The sequence below is a fragment of the Ovis canadensis genome, chromosome 2 (genome assembly GCF_042477335.2).
Source record: "Ovis canadensis isolate MfBH-ARS-UI-01 breed Bighorn chromosome 2, ARS-UI_OviCan_v2, whole genome shotgun sequence".
Lineage (NCBI taxonomy): Eukaryota > Metazoa > Chordata > Mammalia > Artiodactyla > Bovidae > Ovis > Ovis canadensis.
In genome coordinates, this window is record NC_091246.1 from 171,823,883 (window position 1) to 171,849,418 (window position 25,536).

At 38.7% G+C, this 25,536-nt stretch overlaps 1 protein-coding gene and 1 long non-coding RNA gene across 9 annotated transcripts in view; one reads left to right on the forward strand and one right to left on the reverse strand.

Annotated features, from left to right (window-relative positions):
• The window catches only part of ARHGAP15 (Rho GTPase activating protein 15), a 706,829-nt gene that overhangs the window by 128,275 nt on the left and 553,018 nt on the right, over positions 1 to 25,536 (reverse strand). For 7 of the 8 annotated variants that reach the window (XM_069577672.1, XM_069577677.1, XM_069577669.1 and 4 more), the window contains one exon: positions 12,219 to 12,353. In XM_069577672.1, the coding sequence (XP_069433773.1) occupies positions 12,219 to 12,353 (135 nt within the window). Of the gene's footprint in view, positions 1 to 9,217; positions 10,055 to 10,441; positions 12,354 to 25,536 lie in introns of those variants that run through there. The other variant, XR_011254561.1, reaches the window with a different exon arrangement.
• On the forward strand, positions 8,380 to 13,195 carry LOC138433987 (uncharacterized). The gene is made up of 2 exons (XR_011254565.1): positions 8,380 to 8,837; positions 12,181 to 13,195. It is a non-coding gene; the product is annotated as an uncharacterized lncRNA (long non-coding RNA).

Genomic DNA, 25,536 nt, shown 5'->3' on the forward strand with positions numbered 1-25,536 from the left:
TTATCTAGCACTGATTAGCAGTACATCTAAAATATTCCACTCAAGAATGATTTCTGCTATTGAATGTTTTTGTTCACTCCACCCCCCAAATTCTTTCATTGAAATCCTAACTTCCACTGTAACAGTACGTGAAGGTGGGAGCTTTATTCAGAGAAAAAATACAAAAATGTGTCAAAGAACAATCTTATCATGGAAGACAGAGTTAAGGACCTGGAGGGGGAGCTCAAAAGATCATTGATTTCATGTATCGGAAGGACAGTATGAACCTGCAGCTAGCACGACAGATGGCATTAATTAGGTCTGCCCATCCATTACTTGGCAGAGGAATGGACTTGAGATCTAAAAGAGACAATCTTTCACCCGCTGGACACTCCAAGTGAAAAGTGAAAGAGAAAGGCGCCAAGAGTCGATTGGTTTTCACGGACTCAGGGCCTCAGAAATGCCCACATTTAGGGTAATTTTCTGGAAAGTGAAGGTACTGCGTGAAATAAAAAGTGATGTGCGTGTGTGCTCGGTTGTGTCTGACTCTTTGAGACCCTAAAGGCTGTAACACACCAGACTTCTCTGTCCATGGAGTTTTCCAGGCAAGAACACTGGAGCAGGTTGCCACTTTCTCCTCTAGGGGATCTTCCTGACCCAAGGACTGAACCTACGTCTCTTGCATCTCCTGCATTGGCAGGTGGATTCTTTGCCACTAGTGCCACCTGGGAAGTTCAAAATGGGGGTGGGGGGTGAGCTGCATATTTAAATGGAAAACTGTAAATAAGTCAATGAAAGGAGGAAACACATAATTATACCATACAACACTTTTTTTTTAAAACTGTGTATGGATTTTTTTTTAAGATACACATTTGCTTTTGTTCTTTCAAGCATATTACTTTCACTTGTAAAACTAGCACTGCTACTTGCTTACTATAAAAGGCTATCCATTTTCCTTGTTTCTGTTTCCCAAAGTGTAGGTAGAAAATGTGTGAGTCAATCCTTAGGGGAAAATTCCATTCTCCAAACCACATGGCAATTCTCAACGAGTATATTCTGCTGTTTCAACATGAGCAGAATTCCCGCAGGACTTGTATAGTACTACAGGAGACATCACTTCTAAAGTTTAACTCTCCAAACAACAAAGAGTGAGTTGATGAAGACACATTGCATTTTAAGAAGCCCATGATAGTCCTACAAGCTATTAAGGGAAAATTCTGTTATAAACTTAGAGGTAGAGAATTAGAGCAAGGACAGGTGCCTGAGCACTGAATGCGTGTCACTGAGTGTGAGCAAGTAAGGGGACAGAGGGTAGGGCATCAGTTCTCATCTCACATCAAGGTTCGAACATAGCTCAGGGAGCTTACCGTGAACGTTTTCTTGAGATACTTATAAAAGGATTAAAAATAAATCTACCTTTTAAAGCTAGAATGTCATAAGCTGTGAGAGTTAAACATTTCCAGTTTGGAGAATGTGTGACTGTGTGTGCGTGTGTGTGTGTGTGTGAGCCCCTGTGTCTATGTGTGTGTATGAGGAGGGATGACTTCTTATGGAATATGGTTTAGCTGACAATTCTCTGAGTGTTTTGCCCTGTGAGAAAGGTCAACAGTGTTACAAATACTTGTACAAGCTCATAAGTAGCCTCCTCGTGCCACACCCTAAACTCCTTACATCCCAACTTGTGAGTCTGTGACCTTCACAAGAGAAAACACAGGAACACTTGTTACAAATACTTGTACAAGCTCGTAAGTAGCCTCCTCGTGCCACACCCTAAACTCCTTACATCCCAACTTGTGAGTCTGTGACCTTCACAAGAGAAAACACAGGAACACTATCAGTGAGGAAGCTAATTTCCCAACTTGGAAAAAGCAATACTTTGAAGTTTTTTTTTTTTTTTTTCTGGTGCTACTCTCGATGTTACAATTTCTAATATTTAGTAGAAGGAAGACAGCATCAGGTTGGGGAGGGTGAGCCTCTGGGTTATGATAAAGATGTATGTTTTACAAGGGAGGGACAAGCTCTGGAGTCATGAGGTGGAGTTGGGCTTGGGAACTGCTGGCAGAACAAAGGAGAGATGTTGTGAGATAAAGAAAGCGGGAGTTGCTGGATCTTGAAGCAAGAGAATATCCTGGAATGTTATCTGAAACATATTTGGTGCTGTCTGGAATTCTGGAAACCAATATTAAAGTGGAATAAAGATAGTCATATGTGTCACTCAAGACAATGTTATTAAATGAGTAGAAAGATGCTGGGAATGGATAGGAAAGTCATGTGAGAGTGCGGACTGAAGGATAGTCTGACTGTATACAGGTTTGATTTTACTAGCTAACGTTCACTGAAGGCCACATGCCAGAAATCTGTAAATAAGTGCCTTCATACTCAGTTGTGTCTGACTCTTTGGCACCCCATGGACTGTAGCCTTCCAGGCTCCTCTGTCCATGGGATTTCCCAGGCAAGAATATTGGAGCGGGTTGCCATTTCCTCCTCCAGGGGATCTTCCTGACCCAGGGATTAAACTCATGTGCCCTGTGTCTCCTGCATTGGCAGGCAGACTCCTTACAACTGAGCCAACTGGAAGCCCTTGTCATGATTGCTATGGTGTTCGCAGCGGCTGTCATGTCTGACTCTTTGTGACTCCATGGACTGCAGCCCACCAGGCTCTTCGATCCATGGGGATTCTCCAGGCAAGAACACTGGAGTAGGTTGCCATGCCCTCCTCCAGGGTATCTTCCCAACCCAGAGATCGAACCCAGGTCTCCTGCATTGCAAGTGGATTCTTTACCATCTGAGCTACCAGGGAAGCCCCCTGTCATGATTAGCATTTCATTAAATCCCCTACAGTCCAATTGGGAAAGATATTACTTTTACATTTATTTCTAGATGTAGACATTGACGTGTGTTCTTGTTAAAGGTCTTAGGATTCAGGATTTGAATGGAAGTGGTGCTGTGTCCTGCATGTAGAAAAGTTAGCTTCCCTGATGATGTAGGCCTCACTGAGGAGTTAAATGTGAGTGAAACATTGGGACATGCCCCTGGTAGAGAGGTTGAGCAGTCACACCCTCCATATACCTGGGGCAATCAAGGAAGGGCCAGGAAGCCAATGGGCTTGAATGAGACAGTCCAGCCAAGACAGCTGTGGGTGACCAGACATGAAGGCTTTGAAGACCTCACAAAGAATTTGTCTTTTCTTCAAAAGAAAACTGCAAGCCAGTTGCATAAGAAGCCTATCCTTATAACTAGATTTACGCTGGATTGGGTGAGAGAAAAAATACCTGTTAAGGAAGTAGAAGAGGTCTTTCTCCCAGAAATGTGATCAGACTCAGAGCTGGGAGTGGGTCAGTAGAAAAATTTTTGGAAGCCCTCTCTGTGGTGTTCACAAAACGGTGTGGGTATCATCCCATGAATATGAGATGAGATGAGCATCTCAAGGACCACAGACCTTCAATTTCACTAGGCTTTGTTAGTGCTGTGAACTTGATAACAGTTGATGAAAACTGTCACCTAAATCTACATTAGAGGAGAGGGTAAGATAGCTGTTGTCCATTGAGATACTGAGGATAAATTCTACATCCTGCTATATATTTTTAACAGCATTTCTCTTCAGTGGGAGCAGGGATGCTCAGGAAGCTGTCTCATGAAGGTTGACTGGCTGATAACTCAGCTTGAGAAGTTTATTGCTTAGAAAAGTGACCTCATGAAGAAAGAAGTGCAAGTAAAACAAAGTTATAAGGAAAAACAAAAGGGTAAGCACTGCATTTTCTCATGGAGGTGATGTCTTACCACTCAATTAATTTCAGCATCAAGGCCCAATTTTAATTCTGAATCACCTTCTAGTTTTACTTATAAAGGACTTTTCATTAAGCCAAATTAAGTAGACGGAGGTCCAGTTGTTTATTATCTAGCACTAAACCATTTCTACAAAAAGACACCTGTGCAAGCCATTTGGCTCCAGTCAACTATTTTTTTTACAATTTAATTATGAATATAATTAGAATGAGTTAAGAGACAAGCGAGGCATCCACCATAAAATTTCTAGTTTGCTAACGCACACACAGACACACACACACGTACACACTGATTAAAAAGCAACCACAACAAAAACCCTGCCAAGTCTGTGAGAATGTTAGCTTGCAGTGGAAACTGTAGTAAAAGGGGAGTCTTTGTAAAATCTACCTTTATTTTAATTTCAAATTTCCTTAAAATGGTGCTGTGGAGAATATTTTTATCCTATATTATTTTTACATCTCTGTTGTCTTTGTGGTTACCCTTTAAACCCTGCTTTTTCCTTTCTCTGGTCTTAAGATAATTTGTCACTATCATGCTTTCATGTTTAGCAACTGTTTGTAGTCAAGTGCCTTGCAAGCTCTGTTTCTTTTCTCCCAAAGAGTATCATCATGGAGTTGATGATGCATCAAAAATAGTTTGACCAAAGGGCAAGATAAAGTCAAGAGTAAAGAAAATATTTGCAAATATACTTGACTAGTTTTTTTTTTTTTCCAAATTACTTATTTAAAGTATACTTATTTAAAGACTTCCCTGGTGGCTCAGATGGTAAAGCGTCTGTCTACAATGTGGGAGACCTGGGTTCGATCCCTGGGTCGGGAAGTTCCCTGGCGAAGGAAATGGCAACCCACTCCAGTACTCCTGCCTAGAAAATCCCATGGACGCAGGAGCCTGGTGTCCATGGGGTCGCAAAGAGTCAGACACGACTGAGTGACTTCACTTTAAAGGTAAAGTGGCATGATGGCCATAGAGGGGGAAAAAAAACCATTAAGACATGCAATCGATACTTTCTGCCATAAGGCGACACCTTTTTATAGGAGGGTGGTGTGACTGACAGATATGTAGCAGGATGAGTTGTATTTAAGGATACATAGGGCATGTTTTATCTTTGGGGCCTAGATTTCAAAGATGCTCATTCAACCTTATGGATACCATTTCTCAGAATTTGTTTTGCTGCTTAATTAATCAGTGTATACCAAAATAGGTCATAAATATTGTCTTCAAATGTGTGTGTGATTGCAACCTTTAAACTGAAGACTTGAAAAAATTTATATATTTATTTATTTTAATTGGAGGTTAATTACTTTACAATATTGTAGTGGTTTTTGCCATACATTGACATGAATAAACTGAAGACTTGTATGGAACATCTTTACTGTCTCAGTTTATTGCTGGCTTGCCTAATCTCCAAGGCCTATATACATAAATACACATACACATATGGGCTTTCCTCATAGCTCAGTTGGTAAAGAATCCGCCTGACATGACTGAAGTGACTTAGCAGCAGCAGCAGCAATGCAGGAGACATCAGTTCGATTCCTGGCTTGGAAAGATCCGCTGGAGAAGGGACAGGCTACCCACTCCAGTATTCTTGGGCTTCCCTTGTGGCTCAGTTGGTACAGAGTCTGTACCAACTGGGAGACCTGGGTTCAATGTGGGAAACCTGGGTTTGATTCCTAGGCTGGGAAGATTCCCTGGAGAAGGGAAAGGCTACCCACTCCAGTATTCTGGCCTGGAGAATTTCATGGGCTGTATAGTCCATGGGGTCACAAAGAGTTGGACATGACTGAGCAACTTTCACTTTCAATTCCGTATGTATATACACATATATTAAATAAACATGCTATATATAAAACAAACATGATACCTAATAAGCATGATATGTAATAAACATTATGCATATACATTTGGCTTCCCTAGTGGCTCAGATGATAAAGAATCTGACTGCAATGCAAGAGACCTGGGTTTGATTCCTGGGTTGGGAAGACCTGAAGGCAATGACAAGGGGATTGTATTGGAAGCACAGGTTTTTTCATTGTGGAGTTAGCAATGTTTGCATCCCTATGATGGAAAATACACAGGGCCATGGTCAGGGATGGGAGGAAAAGTAATTATTTTTACACACAAAAGGCAACTTTGGAAATTGAGACTATAGCACATCAACAAACCTCAAATCATGCTCTAATATGAGCAGCAAAGAGCTGCGGTGAAGAAGGTGACCAAAATGAAATTATAAGATAGTCCTTGAATAACTGAACTTTGGCCTAGGCTAGAGAGAAATCTCTAATCCTATCCCTCATAAATAATAGATAGAACATTTTGTAAGGAAATCCATGGGGTCATTTCTCTTTATTTCCCTCTCATCTACTAATCAGCCTATAGTTTTACTATTATCTCAGCGCTGATGATTGTTTAGATTTGAGGCAGTTAGATGAAAACTGATGGATTAAGAGCTTCTATGATAAAGAAAGTACCATCTGTAAAAATTAAAAAAAAAACCTGTAGTGGGCAAAAAATGGCTCCATATAAATGTCCATACTTTAATTCCCAGAGTCTGTGACATTCTTCCTTTACATGACAGAAGAGATTTTGAAGATGGGATTAAGTTAAGGACCTTGAGATGCGGAAGTGTCCTGGATGATTCAAGTGGGCCCAATGTAATAACAAGGATCCTCAAAAGAGAAAACTGTGATCAGAAGCAAGTCTGAAGGAGATATTACAATGGAAGAGGTTGGAGGGATATGATATCATATGATTGTTGCCTGTGAAGGTGGAGGAAGGGAACCACTGGCTAGGGCACGCAGGCAACTTTAGAAGAACGATATAGGAAAGTACAGAAAGGAAAATATACTTATCTTACAAAGGGAAGTTATGAGTTATCATAGAATGTTGATGAAACAAGAAACAGAGGCTTATTCATATTAAGTACCAAAATATAATAGCATGATTATCAAATATTGGAGGAAGTGGAATACAATAAACTGATATTTCTTATTAGGAATTATCTATAGATGATAAGTCAAGAAGTAGAGATGTTAACCAGAGTTATGTAAGTAACTACTAGAAGAGATAAAAACTGAAATAGCTGAAGGAGGTTTCCTCTTATGAACAGGCCTAGGGATATGAAGTGATAGGACTCAATCTATCACTTTCCATTATAAGTTCCTCTGTGGAATTTGGTTTGGTAAATGTTATAGTTTGATACAAGTGAGAAACTGTAAAAAAAGGAATATTAGTAACACTTACATTTGAAATACTACTCACATGATTTAAGAAAATAATATTGCATATATCTAAATGAATTTCAAAAGGGGTTGTGTGAACAATTGGTTATAAAAATAATACAGTGGAGGGTTAAAATGTACTCAAAGAGGGCAACATTTAAAGCATTGGTGCTTTTAGAATCTATTAGTAAGTATTGAAACATTGCACACTCTTGGAAAGTACTAGCTTTATTTCTAACCTAAAACTCCAGTACTAAAATTTCTGATGATTTAATTCTAGCCTTGAGTTAAAAAAACACCAAAATGATATGATCTTCTGTAGAATGATATAGGATATATATGTCTTATATAGGATGATGTAACAGACATATATTTGGCAGCAGCTAGTTATTTATTCTTCCAGCAAGATTTCTTTTAGATAAACAGTCACAGAAAGGCAATGTAGGATGATGGAAGGTATTTATGTTTTAGAGTCTGCAGCTTAATGCTAAACCTAATCTTCTGAGCCACATGAACTTGGGAAATATTTTGCGACTTGCTTTATTCCTCTGAAAAATGAATTTCTTTCAAATCATTTATTGAGCACCTAATACAGAGTAAGGAAAATGTTATGCTGTATAATTCTCATAGAAACTTTATGAACTAGAAATTATTTTCCACCTGACTTTTCCATTTCTTCTGTATCCTGTGCTATTATCAGAAATGAACTAAATAATTATAAAAAATGCCAACAAGCTTTCCTTTCCCAGGAATTTTGAAAAGATGCAAGTAGTAAAATAGAAAAGACACTGTTTGTTGCCTCTTTTCTTTGGATCTGTAGAAGTACCAGAACAAAAGAGATGGGAATAGAGGTAAACTTAGTACATTTCCTAGGATTTAGATGTACTGGAAATGTCTACAACCCCGGCAGGCTTTTAGCTACAAGATTGCATCACCTACCATAAAACTCTAAAGCTGTGTTTTTGTACTGATTTCACATTTAAGATATTAATAATGCTTTCAGCACAAGTCATGTCCAGGGAATTAATTCCCTAGCAGTCAGTGGGTTAAATCCCTACGAAATAACGTGCAGGTGACCCAGTTGTATTGACCTCAAGTATAGAATTTCAGCTCAATAGCTGCAGTACTTGGATTCTGAAATATAAAATAATTGCAGGTGTTTTTGTTACCCCAAAGGGTGTTATCAGACGGGATCACTATGGCAATTGCAGGTTCTTATCATATTAACGTTTGTTTTTGGTCCAAGAAGAAACTACTTAAAAAAGTAAATGCCTTCTGTTCCCTCTTGGAATATGTAATGATGACTTTCAAACATATAATAAAAATTAACAGTATTTCAAATAGCACAAATGGTCATTAATTGCTTTTATATGAAATAACATTTCTTCTTCAGAAGCAGAGCATTACAGCTGGATGCAAAATTCTTTTTGGTCTATTCACCTTTTAACTCTGTCATGAAAGCGTAACAGAAGATCTCTCCATTTGTGACCAAAGAGAAACGTTAAGCCTTCACAAACTGGGCTTGGAGGTAGTGAGGCAGTAAAGAGAAATACTTTTACAACTACCTGAACCATGACATTGACTGGCATGACGTGTTGCTAGTGGCTAATCAGTGGCCAGACATCACTTCAAGCATTGACACCAATAGAGGAAACTGATTACCCATGTGGTAAAGAAGCTGAAAGCCAAGTAAGGAAGAGTGTAGTAACCAGGTGACTAGAGACTGCAGAGAGCCACTATCCAGCTGGAGGGGCAAGAGGTGTGTCCCCATCACCAGATGGAAGCTGGAGCCAGAATGGACTGAAGACATGGAGGAGATGGATCCTCGAATAGGGAAGCTACCTGAGGAAGGTGGGTGAGCAAGGGAGAGGGGGTGGAGGATAAACTAAAAAACTGGGTTATCTTTTCCTTCCCCCTCCCTCTGCCAACTACCACTGGCCACTTCCTTTGACTGCAGTAGCATCTCTGTAATACAGCTGGCTAGGGTCAACCTTCCACAGGTACAAAGCAACGAAGTGACAAAAGAAGATGGGGAAAGAAGCCCACAGTCAGTATATATGGACATCTCCCTTGGGGAATTACTTTACCTGGCTGGTTCCTTTTCATGAAAAGTTAAGAACTCATGAGTAGGTCTGTTGAGCTCACAATATAGATTTCACAAGAAGCAGTGAGCACTATGATAAAGCCCAGCACCTCTCTGCAATGGATAAGAATGTATTTACATTTTCAACTTTTTTTTTTTTTTTTACTCAGTTACTGCACATTGGGTAACAGTGCCTCCTCTGGTGTGGTTTTGCCATTTCCAAGCAACTATGTGGCCACTTTCCTTTTGCTTAAGGATATTTAAATACAAACTACAACTTCGAGCTGAGTTAAGAACTCAAGAACTAATGTCAAGGTTATGTCAAAAATGCATGGATTAGCAAACATATGTCCCTTTCCAACATATTTCTCAACCACATTAACCTCTTGGTTAGTCCCTCCATTTTATATATGAAAAAAATACTAAGTATTGCATGAGTCAGGTAAGGCAAGATTGTTACGATGATTCTCCTTGCCTTGAAAAATGAAAAACTCTCCTCTCTTTTCTTCTAGATCACTTTCTTAAACAAAGCTGACCTGAAGGAACAATGTTAGCATTTGTTCAGTATCTTACATCTTTAAAGGGATGTTCTAAAATACTTTCTCATTCATTCTCAACATAGCCTATTTGATAGGAGTTGGAAAAAATCATTGCAATAGTCATATAGCACAGTAGCATGCTGCCTATCTCAATTCTGTTTTGTTAAGTTCTGACCATGCCAGTGTTTCTGAAATTCTGTCCAGTTTGGAGCTGAGTCTAGGATAGTCCAGAGATGGTCTTACTTTTTATGGAAATTCAAAGGACACAACCTCACATGGGTTTGAGGGCTTGCTTTCCGCATCCTTAGACTAAGGGAATGGCTTGCCTAACATCTTCAGAATCAGGTTAAATAAGGAAGCTTAAATGATGGGTTGTGGCTCAGCTGGTAAAGAATCTGCCTGCAATGCAGGAGACCTGAGTTCGATCTCTGGGTTGGGAGAATCCCCTGGAGAAGGGAAAGGCTACCCACTCCGGTATTCTGGCTTAGATTTTTCCATGAACTGTATAGTCCAGGGGGCCGCAAAGAGTCGGACACAACTGAGAGACTTTCACTTTCAAATGATGGGTATATTACACCATAGCCCTCAGATCAGCACAAGCACGAGTATGCTTTCAAATGAGACAATTCTCACTTAAAAGTATGGAGACCACGTTGTGAAATTTGTATGACTTCTTTAGATATATATAATCAGAGTACATGGGTGCATGCTAAGTTGCTTCAGTCATATCTGACTCTGCGACTCAGCCTGCCATGCTCCTCGGTCCACGGGATTCCCCAGGCAAGAATACTGGAGTGGATAGCCATGCCCTCCTCCAGGGGTATCTTCCTGACACAGGGATTGAACCTGCCTCTCTTATACCTCCCCCATTGGCAGGTGTGTTCTTTATCACTAGCGCCACCCAAATGCAGAAGCCCCCAATGTCTTACTGGAAGGCTGTCCTAGCATTATGACTGACCTTCCATATCAGAATAAATTGTTATGGAAATTCAGGCTTGTTTATTTTTGTCTTTATTCTTCCTTTTAAAAACAAGTTAAGAGAGCCTGGGAACTATAAAATACTGTTCTTCTTGAGAAACAGAGGACTCATGAAATAAAAAGTCTGACAGGGGATAAGAGTTTCAGCCTCACTTCAAAACCCATATTTAAAGCGCTGTTCCTCTATTCAACAACAACAGCATCATCTGAAATTGTGAGCAGGCAGCAAGAAAAAGACCTTGGGAGAATAAACTCTGCTTTATTCCTCTTGATATCATTTTGCCAGAGCTTTAAACAAGCGTGAAGACTTTTGTGAAATGAAAAACAGAATAAAAGAGCATATTGAGGGGCTGTTTCCAACAGGCTCCCCGTATCCCACTCCTCCTAATGGGAATGCTGTACACACAGCCATCCAAGATCAGACCTCCTAAGTAGAGCATTTTTTTTTCTTGGAGATTTTTCTCATTTGGACTTTAATTAAGCTCCTGCCAGGCTTGCAAGCTTTTTAATTTTACCTTTCTTTCTTCTTTCTTTTTCCTCCTTGAATCAGCCTGCTTGCTAGGAAACTTTTTCCAAGCTGTCACAATCATAGTAAGTATACCCTAAGACATTAATATTAAATTTAGAAATGTACTCGTCGCTGTTTCTTCAAGAATCAATAGCAGAAGTTTCCTCACATTTGGAAAGATTTTCATTCATTTGTTCATTAATTCATTTATTCATTAATTCATTTGTTTTTCCTTAAGTGTGTGTGTGTGTGTGTGTTATGAATGACAAGATAACAAAAAGGAAGTTTCACGGAGTGTACAATGACTACTGGATTGTGATACAACTCAACCTCCCCCAAAGCCACCAGTTTAATAAAAGAAACCTTCCATTACTTAACTGATACTCACAATGTCCATAAGCAAACTGTAGCCAACTCTTTTCTAGTGTTGGTGGGTGTAGGGTGAGCGATCCCTTAAGAAGGTAATGTCTCAGTTGATGATTTAATACCTCTTTGATGAAATGTAATGTCTAATTCACTTCCGTTCTTTTTCAAAATCCCCTTGTAATCAGTTAAACTCTCCGTGACTCCAAAAGTACAAAGGTAGGGGCTAGGGATGTGGAAGGTGACCCCTTTAAAGCAGATTGCGAACAAGGACCTAGTGTAGAGCACAAGGAACTCTGCTCAACGCTATGTGGCAGCCTGGATGGCAGAGGAGTTTGAGGGAGAATGGATACTTGTATATGCATGGCTGGGTTCCTTTGCTGTCTACCTGAAGCTATCACAATGTTGTTAACCAGCTATATTCCAGTATAAAATAAAAAGTTTAAAAAATAAACAACAACAAGAAAAAAATAAAGCAGATTGTATGAGAAGCTATTTCCATTTAAGGAGGCTTAGTTGAAAATCAGCCACACTAAACAGGATGTCTTCTTTTTTTTTTCTTAATTTTTAAAAATACTCAGATAATATTGCAGAAATAAGAATAAGCCATTAGAAACCCCAAAACTAGAACGAAAGCTGTGGAGCATTGGGGGTATTATCATCGCCAGGATTGCTACTCTCACCATTCTTATTGTTTGCTTAATAATAATTCCACACCACCAGGTTTTTGCACCAGCCATTCCTGTGTACAAGGTACTTACTGATCGCCTCCACAAACTGCTCAAAGAAACTGTAAGGGAAGAGCGGCTCAGGCAAGTCCCGGAAAAACATCTTCAGTGCTCCGGTGACAACGTGGATGTCCTCCCACTGGCTGTCGTCCAAATTCAGCTTCTCTTCTGGGAAAACACGAGGAGAAATGGAACAACTGGTTTTAATGAAACAATTACAAGACACTAATTATTATGTTAATGTTTGCCTACTATCATCAGCAACCGTTAACAGCCTTCTGCACCTAGAGGTTTGGTGCTGTGCATGTTTTTTTTTTTTTTCCTTTTTTCCATAGGAAGGGAACATTTTCAATGGAATACCATCTGTAGGAATGCAGCTAACAAAAAAACAAGAGACACAAAGAGACAGTGCCATTGACACAGTATGTCAGATACATTTATTCCCATAATGCATCAGTATGAAAATTAGCATCACAGCTCAACATGATTCAAAGCTATTTGGTTTAGAGGCCGAGGGGCTAAGAGTTGCCAATGATGGCTGGCTCAAGGGACCGGCCTAAAGGCCTTGCTGAGCCAACAGGAGACATATGCTAAACATGGCAATAGAAAATGAGTTATTGCTTTACATGTGTTAGCCTTGCTATGTATAAGGGAATAATGGGTAACACTTTTTTCCTTTTTTTGCTGAATATAAAGTCAGCAAGGAATCGAATACCGAGTGAGAAAAGATATTAATTCCTTCTTACTGCTTCAAAAATATCTTTTTTTTTTTTTAGTTTTCATCTCAGCGAGGAAAATGTGCCCAGCAACAATATTAGACAGACCCCTGTTGGCCTACGTAGGCTATGCAAAGCTGTCAAAAATGATAACACACTAAAGCCAAACCACAAGTGCTCACCAACTCCTCTAAGAAACAATGGAAATGTTTGCTTGGGAAGCTTGAGTGAGTTGAGACATTTAAATATTAAAGAAAATAAAGGCCCCAATAAAGTTCTCAGAAGAAATAAAAAGAGTCTGGACAATTATTTCCTTCCCTTTCGTCTTCAGTATGAAAGACTGGAACCATTCTCACTCAAAAAGTGGATGCAATAATGTCTAAAAGTGACACCTTTACATACAACTAAAAGGAAGCAGGCATACAAGCATTGCTGCTGAAACACAGTATTTGTCTTTCTGAATGTTACAACACAGAAAAGATTTTGTATTTTGGCCTTAATGAAAACTGAAGCTAATCATTTTGGACAACCTGGGGGTTAACAAGAAAGCTGAGGATCCCGGCAAGAACTTAATAGGTCAACTGGAATTGCGTGTCTTTACCGATGTCTTGGGCTCACGTTTAGATGCCTGCTTGTGTCAGTTTTATGAATGCAGAGGAGAATTTGCACCAAAAATGTAAGAAAAGCTGAGAATTGTCACTGTAGGGAATCTCTGCATGGGCTGTTTTGCTAATAGTGTTCGTGTCCTTTTAAAAATATTAGCTGAAATCTTTATCAGATCTTTTTTTCTAAATGGATTGTTATTCCCAGGGCTGGTAAGTGATGTTCCTGTTCAACTGGCTGTTTGCAAAGAGAAGGAATGAAGGTGAATCTGTTTATTTCAGCTGGGCTATTTTCTTCTTCCCTTTCAGTCTCCATCCCTACCTCAATCATAACACAATAATTTGACCCACAACAAAATCAGCAGAGGAGACCTTCTTTCTGCCCTGCAATCATTTTTGATTGATTGTATTTCAACAATTAGTCTTTTATTTGGTTACACACTATTGAAATAGGACGACAGCATCCTAGCAGGCCAGCTTTAAACAGTCAACTGTTAACAATAGCATCAAAAAGGGAGACCTGATGGGGTTTACTGTCACTTTAAAGAACGGGGTTTTCACATTGTTGAAATCTGTCAGATATTTTGAAATGTCCCTCTCACTATGGTGCCACACCCCCTGCGTGCCCTTATAATAAAATTGGTTTTACTCCTGATTAAATCATTTTCTCCCTACCCACTACCATACTTCTCATAATGGACCTGTGCGCTCTACAGCTGGTGTTCTTCCCATGGTACCAATTCTTACTTTATCTTTTAAGCACTTTGCTGCTAAGATCTCATGCAGAGTGCTTATGTTTTGTTAAGAGCTTCATTCTTAGAGAAATAGCTTAACACATGTTCTAAAAATGTTGTACAACTTATTGCTTAAAGCACATTTAGAAAACGTATAAGTACGGTAGCTTTGGCACTGAACTTTAAGTGGAAAACTAAATACACACAAACACACACATACACACACATGCTCACATGCACAACTATCTCTACCGAAAATTTATCACAAAAGTCCACACAAAAATTCATTTTGATGCATAGGTTTAAGAGCACAAAAGTCAACACAAAATGCTATTTTGCTGCATAAGTTTAAGTTTAGCAGGTTAAAAAACAGGATGATTTTATTTTGAGTAAGCAAACAATAACAGCAAACAATTGCATAACCAAAGATAGATGCCAGTCATGTTTGTCACCTTCAGATAAACATCACTTAATTCAGCTGATTTTGAAAATGAAATATTTCAATATACATAAAAAAGAAAATCTACCACTCAACACCATTTGATTATATGCACTCAAAATGCCATATAATATCAATATCAACTTGTGTTACTTAAACTAACATTCCTATTATTTGGTCTTCATTTTAAAAAGACCAGATATAGCTCCCCAACAAGTAGCTTCAATAAATAAGATGATAAGTAGTTGGAAAGTCTTTTGGTATATAATACCTGATTTTTATATTAAGTTTTTCCATAAACAACCAAGGTTAAGATTTCTTTGTAAAACAGAGGACTCTAAGGCATATTTTTCAAGACCACTGCTATTTATCTAAATACACAGTTGGGTCCATATTTATATGCCTTCTCATGAATGCAATCTGTGGTGAAGATGAAGTGACACTCATCTCTGTGTTAACAGGTATCATTATGAACACATTTGTGTTATCTGATAGGCATTTTCTAATAAATCTGTTAACAGTGACGATGTCTTCTTGTTTCCCCCTTTTCAAACGAGCAGGATTTCACTGTAGTGAAGCACTGTTGACATTTGGGACTGAATAATTTTTTGTAACGAGGGCTGTCCTGTGCATGCTATGGTATTCAGTAGCATCCTTGGCCTCAGCCAGCTGGTTGACACTTCCTAATGGTGCTGGTGAAAAATGTCTCCAGATATTGCCAAATATCTCCTGGGGATACAAAGTAATCCCCAGTAGAGAACCAAAACAATGGAATCTATAAGAGTTTATAAAAGTTACTCAATAAACGTTGATTTGTGAAGTTTACCTTTGGGGTGTAGAAAAATAGAAAACTAGATATGTGCATATTGAGGTTTCTTTAACATGAACTTAAGTGCTGGTGGGGCTTCCCTGGTGGCTCAGTTGGTAAAGAATATGCCTGCAATGCAGGAGACCTGGGTTTGATCCCTTGGTCGGGAAGATCCTCTGCAGAAGGTAATGGCAACTCCAGTATTCTTGCCTGGAGAATTACATGGAGAGAGGAGCCTGGTGGGCTACAGTCCATGGGGTCACAAAGATATGAATGAGTAACTAACACATTCAACACTAAGATCTGGTCATTATTATTGACAAAATAAAAATCTGTTACAGAACAAAATTCAGATGACTATATTTTAGGGAATCTTTGCAACAGAAACAATAACCGATAGTTATTTGATGCTTACACCATGCTAGAGACTATGCTATGCACTACATATTTTTTGTATAATTTTTTTCAATAATGAGGTCTATGCTATCATCAGCTTATTTTATAGACAGGGAAAATGAGGCATGTATAGATTAAATAAAATTTCCATGGCTGACAAGTTATAAACCCACGATAAGGAGTCAATTTGTTGCTGTTGTTGTTGCTTAGTCTCTAAGCCATGTCTGACTCTTTTGTGACCCCATGGACTGTAGCCCACTAGGCTTCTCTGTCCCTGGGATTTTCCAGGCAAGAATACTGGAGTGGCTTGTCATTTCCTTCTACAGGGGATCTTCCCAACCCAGGGATCGAAACTGCATCTCCTGCAGTTCAGGCAGATTCTGAGCCACCCGTGAAGCCCAAGGAGCCAGTCAGTTTCTCTCCAAACCACTATGGTCATGCTAAGCCTGGCTGGCAGAAGCTGCAAGGGTAAAGGCAAGTAAATAGTAATTGCCAGTGGTAGTGGATTGACTATTACTTCAAAGATAGTGACTTTTATATTTTATCCCTAAATATCTTACTTGAGGCTATGCTTTTACCTGCAAACTGACTCTGATCTTTTCTAATTACTCATTTACAGAAGAAACAGATTCTTATATAAACAGATATAAAGTGAACTGTCAATAAAAAGAATGCATTAGGAATGGGACAGAAGATGGAGCAAATTACTATGTGGTGCTAGAGTGGAGAGGAAATATGATAGAGTGAGAAAGAGATTACATAAAACACCAGGCCTGGATTTACCACTAATTTATTGTGTATCTATTTATTTATTTGTGAAATAATATAGTCATTTGTATCAAATGAGAAAATGTATCTGAAAAACATTTGGAAAGCAAAAAAACCTCAAACATATCCAAGATGCCATTGTGATGGGGAAGGTGAATAAAGGCCCAAAGGGCAAAATATATTAGGGATTAAAGCAATGGAAATACTGAGCAAGCATCATAAACCATCTTGATTGTCTTAGAGGATTTACCTCAGCATGATGCAATTTGTCATAGGAGCTCAACAAAAACTTTACATGCTGGAGTCCAGTACTGGGAAGAAGTCTGGTTGAATCAAGACACCTCACGATCATCACACCAGTAATCTGCGCTGGTTTCTCCTGGCCCTCTAATCAGGTTATTGTAAATTCATGTTGGTCACAGCTTTTGGCTTAAACCATTTAAAAAGAATTAAAGACAGTTTAAGCTCCAAAATCCAAAGTTACTCTGTGACTTTTAAGATACCACAACAAATATATTTTAATATTGTATCCAAGCATTCAAGTCTATCTTGAAATGTCCTTCCTTAAAGGGTTTTTTTTTGTAGATTTTTTTTTTTTAAATAAAAACTTACCTATATCCAGCTAAAAATCCACTCTATTTGAAGTTAAACATTTTTGACAATAGCTGTTAGAAATTACCCATTTTTAAAAAGGAGAACTGAAAGGTGGATCTTTGATAGCCACCATATGTCATGGTAATCTCCATGGGAAAAGGCATATTTAAATATCACTAATAGGATTTCCTTGGTGGTTCCGTGGTTAAGAATCCTCATGCCAATGCAGAAGACAAAAGTTCAATCCCTGGTTCAGGAAGATTCCACATGCCTTGGAGCAGCTAAGCCTGTGTACCACGACTACTGAGGCATGCTCTAGAACCCATGAGCCACAACTACAGAGCCCAAGAGCTTCAACTATTGAAGCCTGTATGCCTGTAGCCCATGCTCCGCAAAGAGGAGCCATCACAAAGAGAAGCCCGCACACCGCAGTGAAGAGTGGCCCTCGCTTGCCTCAACTAGAGAAAGTCCATACACAGCAATGAAGACACAGTGCAGTCAAAAAATAAATAAATAAATATCACTAATAGCTTAATCACCACTCTCTTCTTGTATTACATATTGCTCTACAGACTTGCTGTAACCCAAAGTTGCAACACTGTCCGACTTTAACTAAAGGCACTGTGTTAACCTAGGATTGGTTGACCTGAAGCTGCAGACAAACTCAGGCTCTCCAGAGTAGAAGAGTTACATAAGAATAAAGATGAGCATTTTTGTGTATTGAAAGACAAGTACACTTTTACCTTGTAATTTTTCCATGGTAGTTTTAAACTCCCTTTTCAACTTTTATTTTACTGGTGTAATAAAAAATAAAAAAGAGGAAAAGACAGCCCAACTTTACCAGGATACAGAGAGAATAGTTCTGATATCATTAATACAGTGACAAGAACCTATTACATCGTGAAACTCTCATAAAGGATATGGTATCTGCTTCCAGCACAGATGACCATTTGGAAACCTTATCGGAAAGCCCTGCTGGGTACATGAAAGTCATACATGAATGAAAGAGATGCCATAGGGACACTTGATCCAAAAAATAATATGTTTGGCCATAAAATCAAACTGGAAGATTAGATATAAGAGTGGATGAAACATACCATTTATAAGGCTACAGCTGATTTTTAGTTCAGCATTTAAAGGGGTGGATCAAAAGAAAGTTGGGTCAATCATCCAACTAGCTCAACGTTTCCTGTCGTGTTAGCTCTTTAAAGTGACAGTTCAATCTGATTTCTGGTAGATTAGAGAGGTTCCAAATTCTCAAGAATAGCGATATGTAAACTTTGTGCCAAAACCATCTTCTTTGCATCTTGCACCCACTAAAGGACCTCTGTAATTCCTTGGGAACAACATCAGACTTTGGTGGGGACATTATCTTAGAAAATTAAGCTGGTTGACCAGTTAATTTGCTAGTTCATTTAATTTTTACTCAACAATTGTAGCTTGAATGGTGACTACATACTAGAAGCTATATTTGGTGCCTTTTTAGAGCTACAACTGTTGAGGCTGCTTTATATACCTCAAAGAAGAAGGCTTCGCCAGGTGCTCAGAAATATTATTCAAGTGAAAATAAAGTAGGTTCTAGGCATTTTACATCTTATTCCTGTCCCCTAGAATAATACTCTTTTTGACCTTAAAGCAGAGACAAATTCATCCCCAAAATGTACTTTATGTTTGCTATGGTTTGAATTGTGGGCCCCCCCCCACCACACTGCTCCAATGAATAACTTGAAGTCTCAACCCCCTGAACCCCACCATATTTGGAGATAGGGCCTTTAAAGAGGCAATTAAGGTAAAATGAGGCAACATGGATGGCTCTATTCCAATATGACTGGTTTCTTTATAAGAAGGGGCAATTAGACATCACAAAGGAAGACCATGTGAAGGCAAAGGAAAAAGACAGCCATCCACAAACTAAGGAGAGAAGCTTCAGAAGAAAGCAACGTTGCCAACACCTTGATTCTGGTCAGAGAGGAAATACATTTCCGTTGTTTAATCCCCCAGCCCCCCAGCCCTCCTGGTCTATGGTACTTTGTTCTGGCAGCCCTAGAGAATGAATACAGTGCCCACCCAAAGTTTCTGTGCAGAGAAAGACATCATGTCCCTAGATCATATCTAGACATTTTCTCAAATCATGGGCCATGCCACACATATGAAATATGGTAGACAACAGAAATAGCTGTTTAAGTAATTCAAACTAAATAAAAATAATTATCTAGATTCAGAGAAAGCCTTTGAAAGTTGAATTAGTTGGACAATTTCTTGCCTATTCAGGCTTAACCTAACTATTTCAAATGGTTTGCTCTATACACATGCAGGATACTCTCTAGCATGACTACCAGACAATAAAATCATGATTGCTATTTTCTTACACATTCTTTTTTCCAGCTACTACTTTTAAAGTAGAAATACTTCATTGCTGTTATAGCCCAAGATATGAAATACTAAGGAACATTTAAAATTGTTCTCTGGAAATCTTGGGCTTCCCAGGTGGTGTTAGTGGTAAAGAATCTGCGTGCCAATGCAGGAGACATAAGGGAAGCAGGTTCGACCCCTGGGTCGGGAAGATCCCTTGGAGTGGGAAATGGCAACCCATTCCAGTATTCTTGCCAGGGGAATCCCATGGACTGAGGAGCCTTGTGGGCTACAGTCCATGGGGCGGCAAGCAGTTGCGCAAGCACTGTGCAACTGAGGATGTGTGCACGGGCACGTGCACATGCGCGCGTACACACACACACACACACACACACACGCACAGAAGATCTCAATGCAAGCCAAATCAACTCCCTATGGCCATGGTTATCTATCAAAGAAGGCAGAAAGTTGTTTTATATACGTAACTTTATATTCCAAAACTAAAGAAATTTATTCCTTACTATTTACCACAGTAACCTGCAGAAAGCTATTAGAAGACATACATTTGAAAATGGTTACTCTACTATAAAAAGAGATGGTTTGATCCATATAGAGAACGGACACTTTTGCCACCTGGTCTACCAAATTCAGTTTTGTGTGGCCTCCTTGTAGTAAGAAAAAGGCAGGAACCAAGAAAATAAGCAGAAATTCTCTAACATGCTAAAGCCTCTTTCATGATATCTTCTATTTCTTAACTCCACTGGATTAAGCGAAAATAAATTGGGGTATTTTGGTATGCCATATTAGCTTGCTTTCCATGGACTTCATGCTGTGTATATTTCTTTGGAAATCACTTAAGAAGCCCAAGGCATGCAAATAATGTCACAGGCTAATGAAATGTCTTTAGAGACTCTCTTTGATGGTGGTGGAACAGCCTTCTAATCTATCTATCCTTCCCCAGCTAACCAGTACAGGAACTGAGTCAAGAATGACTATGCCTTATTTTTATTTTTCCTCAGATTTCATTTGAATGTAAATAATAACATAATAAATAGGTACAACTGAAATTTGTGAAGCAGGCACCACAGATGGAAAGTATAACAAACGTGTCATTGCTTTTGCATTTTTAATTTATAATGGCATAACATAAAACATCTTCCCATCATAACTCCATGTATAATGCCACCTTATAAAATGCTGTTATGGATATTACTTTTCTCTCTTGGTTTCTAGGTTTTTTTGTCTAGGCATCTGAGGTGAGGTAGCCCTGTTCAGACTCTAACAACAGTAACAATGATAAAAATGAATTGACTTTGTTAGGATCATACATTTTAAAAAAGGATACATTTCATGATACCAATATATACTTCTTTAATTCCTTTCTTACTCAGAGCTTCCAATACTGCTCTTATTTCCATGCAGTCAAAGGCTTTTTGTGCTCTGCAGACACTATATACAATGGTTCATTTTATTTGACCATCTTCTCCAAACAGATTCAGAATTCACTCAAATTCCATGGATGATTTCATACATTACATACGCCAAAGGGTAGGGAATCCGTAGGATTAAATTTCAAGTCATTTTTGAAAGTTTTCTTCGTTATCGGCTCTAAGTTTCAACACTGTCGCTTTTTGTTCTCTCCGAGTTATATTACATTTGTAAATACCAAGCAGGTCAGGTCAAAACATATCTCATAATGATATCTAGGAAATAAATATAACTAACATCTATAAATACCCATATACAGATAACATGTCTATTGTAGGTACGTGCACATATATAGATATTGCTTAACATACTGGTTTCCTTACTTGCCCAATGAGAACCGCCATCTCTCCCTCCTAATTTTGTGTGAGAATTCAGTGAGGAGATATAAAAGATCTAGTATAGGCTTGTTATACATTATTAGGAAATTTATTTGAGTATTATCTTTGTCAGTCAGACTTTGGCAAATATTTTCAGAATCTTATATAATATCTAGCTTAAATTACTCCTTTTAATATACTGTCGTGAGAGATGTAACTTCTGATGAAAAGAAAAGTTTGACTCTTTAAGTAAGAACTGATAAACAATTGATGCTTAACAAATATATAATTATAATACAGCTGACCCTTGAACGACCTGGGTTTGAACTGCAAGGGTTTACTTAATATACAAATTTTTTTGAAATACTGCAGTGCTAAACGACCCTCACTTGGTCAGATCAGCAGACCCAGAGCCACGGCTACCGAGGAACTGCGCATACGGAGGGCGGATTATAAATTATATTCCGATTTTTAACTTCATGGAAGTTTTGCCACACCTAATCCCCTCAGTGCTCAGGGGTCAACGGTAAGTACAAATTAAAAAAATAAACCCAACAGCAGTGACTGTTTTCTGATGAGAGAAAAATCTAAATAGAAACAAAGTCAAAAGAAAAAGGAATGAGCATGCTGAAAATGAAATGAATGAATGAAATTCCATCATTATACATCAATTTCAGTATTACATTTATAGTGCAAAGTGAAACAAAACTATCAATCAAGTTAATACATTCACTCATTAAAAATAAAACACCCAATATGTGTCAAATGTGCTAAGTGCAAGAGGTATGGGTGGAAAAGGCAGTTATAATGACAGAACGAGGCTTGTAAGATATTTAAGAAATGGTATATAATCTCTTGAAATATGACAATTCTTAAGTTTCCTATCATTAGTACTAGAATTATGCTGTCTCTAGGAAAGGAGCTACCCCTTTTAAATTTTATATTCACTTCATTAGTACAAAAACATGCTCAATTAGTTGCTTACTGCTGCTGCTGCTAAGTCACTTCAGTCGTGTCCGACTCTGTTCGACCCCATAGACAGCAGCCCACCAGGCTGTGCCATCCCTGGGATTCTCCAGGCAAGAACACTGGAGTGGGTTGCCATTGCCTTCTGCGTACTAAGTATCTTTTTAATAAAGGTGATGATGATAACTATATACATGTCCAAGTCTGAGAGATATCTACAGTTCCTTTTGTAGGAAGACAGGAAGACATCATTTGCTATAGTCTCAGGTGAACTGTTAGTACTAAGACACTTTCCCAAGCAGCCTAGGCAGTTTTGGCCTGTATGAGCCTCTCCAGAGGTAGAGATGGACTCAGGCTAACTTCGCCACACGTTCTCACACAAGAAAGTTAGTGGAGGAAACTGGAGTGATGTCAGTGGAAAGATAGAGCTTTCTCCAACTAGGTACTCTTATTGCTTTTCTTCTCTTCTAATCTAACACAAAACACATCTGTGGCCCTCACTCCTGAGTTTTTGCCTATGGTTCCTGAGGTCACCCATGTCTATGCTGCTGATCTTCACTCTGGCCTACATTCAGCTTCATTTCAGATCCGTTTAATATGTTACTCATCCTAGCCTGGTAATCGTATTAATTCGGGCCATGCATGCATCCTCAGTTGTGTCTGACTCGCCAGGCTCCTCTTATCTGTGGGATTTTCCAGGCAAGAATACTGGAGTGTGTTGCCATTTGCTCCTCTGGATATCTTCCCAACCCAAGGATCAAACCTGTGTCTCTTGCATCTCTTGCATTGGCATGTGGATTCTCCATCACTGTGCTACCTGGGAAGCCCATTACTCTGGGGCACACCCTAAATAACTTAGCTACAGCAGTCCTCTTTCATCCTTAGTTTTGCTTTCCACGGGTATCTGCCGTCAACCACAGTCTGAAAATATTAAATGATAAATTTTAGAAATAAATTTTACGTCATTCTGAGTAGTGTGATGAAATCTCATGCAGTCCTGGTTTGTCCCTTTCCCTCTCCACTCCCAGGGCCCTGAATCTCCTTTTGTCTAGTGTAGCCTCCATCAGTCACCTAGTAGCCATCTCGATGACCACACTGGCTGTCATAACAGAGGCTTGTGTGCAAGACGCCCTTCCTTAATATTGGCCCCAAGACACAAGAGTGGTGGTGCTAGCAATTTGGATATGCCAAAGAGATGGTATAATATGTTCCCTCTAAGTGAAAGGGTAAACGTTCTCCATTTAATAAGGAAAGGAAAAAAAGTTGTATGCTGAAGTTACTAAGATAGATGTTTAAGAACAGACCGTCTGTCCATGAAATTGTGAAAAAGGAAAAATAAATTCATGCTAGCTTCACTGTTGTACCTCAAAGCGCTGAACTTTAGTTAAGATGGAAAAGACATTAAATGTGTACAGTAAGATATTCTGTGTGTGAAAGAGCACAGTCACAAAACTTTTATTTCAGCATATTGTTATAAAAAAAAAATTGTTCCTGTGTTTTGGCAGGAGTGAGCAAGATGGAGCAGAGTGAGTATATGGATGAGAGATTATGTATCCAAGAGGTACCAGCAGCAAACAGCTCAGTTGAGATGCTCTGTTTTGTTAAAATACTGCATATTCACTGTGGAAAAACAATATTTTAAATGCAGTCAGGAGATAGAGAAAAACTCAAGTGTATTCATGAAACCATTCATTGCACAGCAGAGAAAGAAGTCTAGAAAACTGATGGCTAGGCATATACAAAGGATTAAAGTTCAGAGACAATTCTTGTGTATCACATTTATCACAAGTTCAAGAAAGTCAAAATATTCTATTTTCCTGAAGTTTATAAAAACCTGCTGGTAGTTGGAAAACGAAAACCCGTGTGGATTATCTGACCAGAGATAAGACTTCAATGGTGTTTCAGTATCATGCACTACTTTACTGACTCTACAAAAGGGAATTACAATTAATTGGATTATGCTGGTCTCCACACGCTGATTGTAAGAGAAGGAAGCATAAAAGTGTAACTATTGCTAACAGGTCATATCTATCATCAACCATGGGATTTGCTTTTTTACTTACCAATAAGATTAATTTCTTCTTTACAATCTTTCAATTTGAAGCTGTTTTAATTATAGAGTTTAGAAAATTCAAAGGAAAAGGCAAACCTAGTTTCAATGTATTATTAATAATTGACCACATTTTTATTCATCTTTATGATGAGGGAAAAACAAATGGATGGTTTTGTTTACTGATTAGAAGAGTTTTACTTGAGATTTCTTTGCAATCTTTTCTGAATTTCAATTGAATTGAAAGGTTTTTATACTTAATTTCTATAAAGTGCTAGGCCTGGGGTTATGTTTCTGGGAATTCATGGAGATGTGGTCTCTGTTTTCAGGGTGCTTAACATCTAGTAAAAGACTTTGTTCTGCAAACTCTAAATGTCATAATATGCTAAGTGGAGTGTTAGATTAAAGATATGAACTACTAGGTAACATAATATAATTGAGCCCTTCTCAGGCACTATTCTAAGTGCTTCACATATGTTAATTTATCTTCACATCAACACATGCTATAAGCACTATTATTTTTTCAGTTTTACTGATAGGGAAATGGGTCCAGTATTAAGTAACTTTTCCAGGTTCACTCAGATATTTAGCTAGAGTCCAGTAATCTGGTTCTAAGCCTTCAGAACCCTTAGGCACTGTGCTAGCACAGAGTATGAACTGGTTCATTCTGAGTTCAGTGACTGATAAAATTTCTCTAAGGCAATGGCAGTAAGGGATTCATTGGATTTTTTTTTTTTTTTGAGTAATGCATCTATTTTATTTATTTTTTTTTTAATTTTAGTTTTTTATTTTTTAAATTTTAAAATCTTTAATTCTTACATGCATTCCCAAACATGAACCCCCCTCCCACCTCCCTCCCCATAACATCTTTCTGGGTCATCCCCATGCACCAGCCCCAAGCATGCTGCATCCTGCGTCAGACATAGACTGGCGATTCAATTCACATGATAGTATACATGTTAGAATGTCATTCTCCCAAATCATCCCACCCTCTCCCTCTCCCTCTGAGTCCAAAAGTCCGTTTTGATGGACTGAGATGGGGAAAGAAAAATGTTCTAGGCCCTGGTCATACAAATGTGGTCTCAGGACCAGCCATATTGGCATCACATAGGACAATGTTA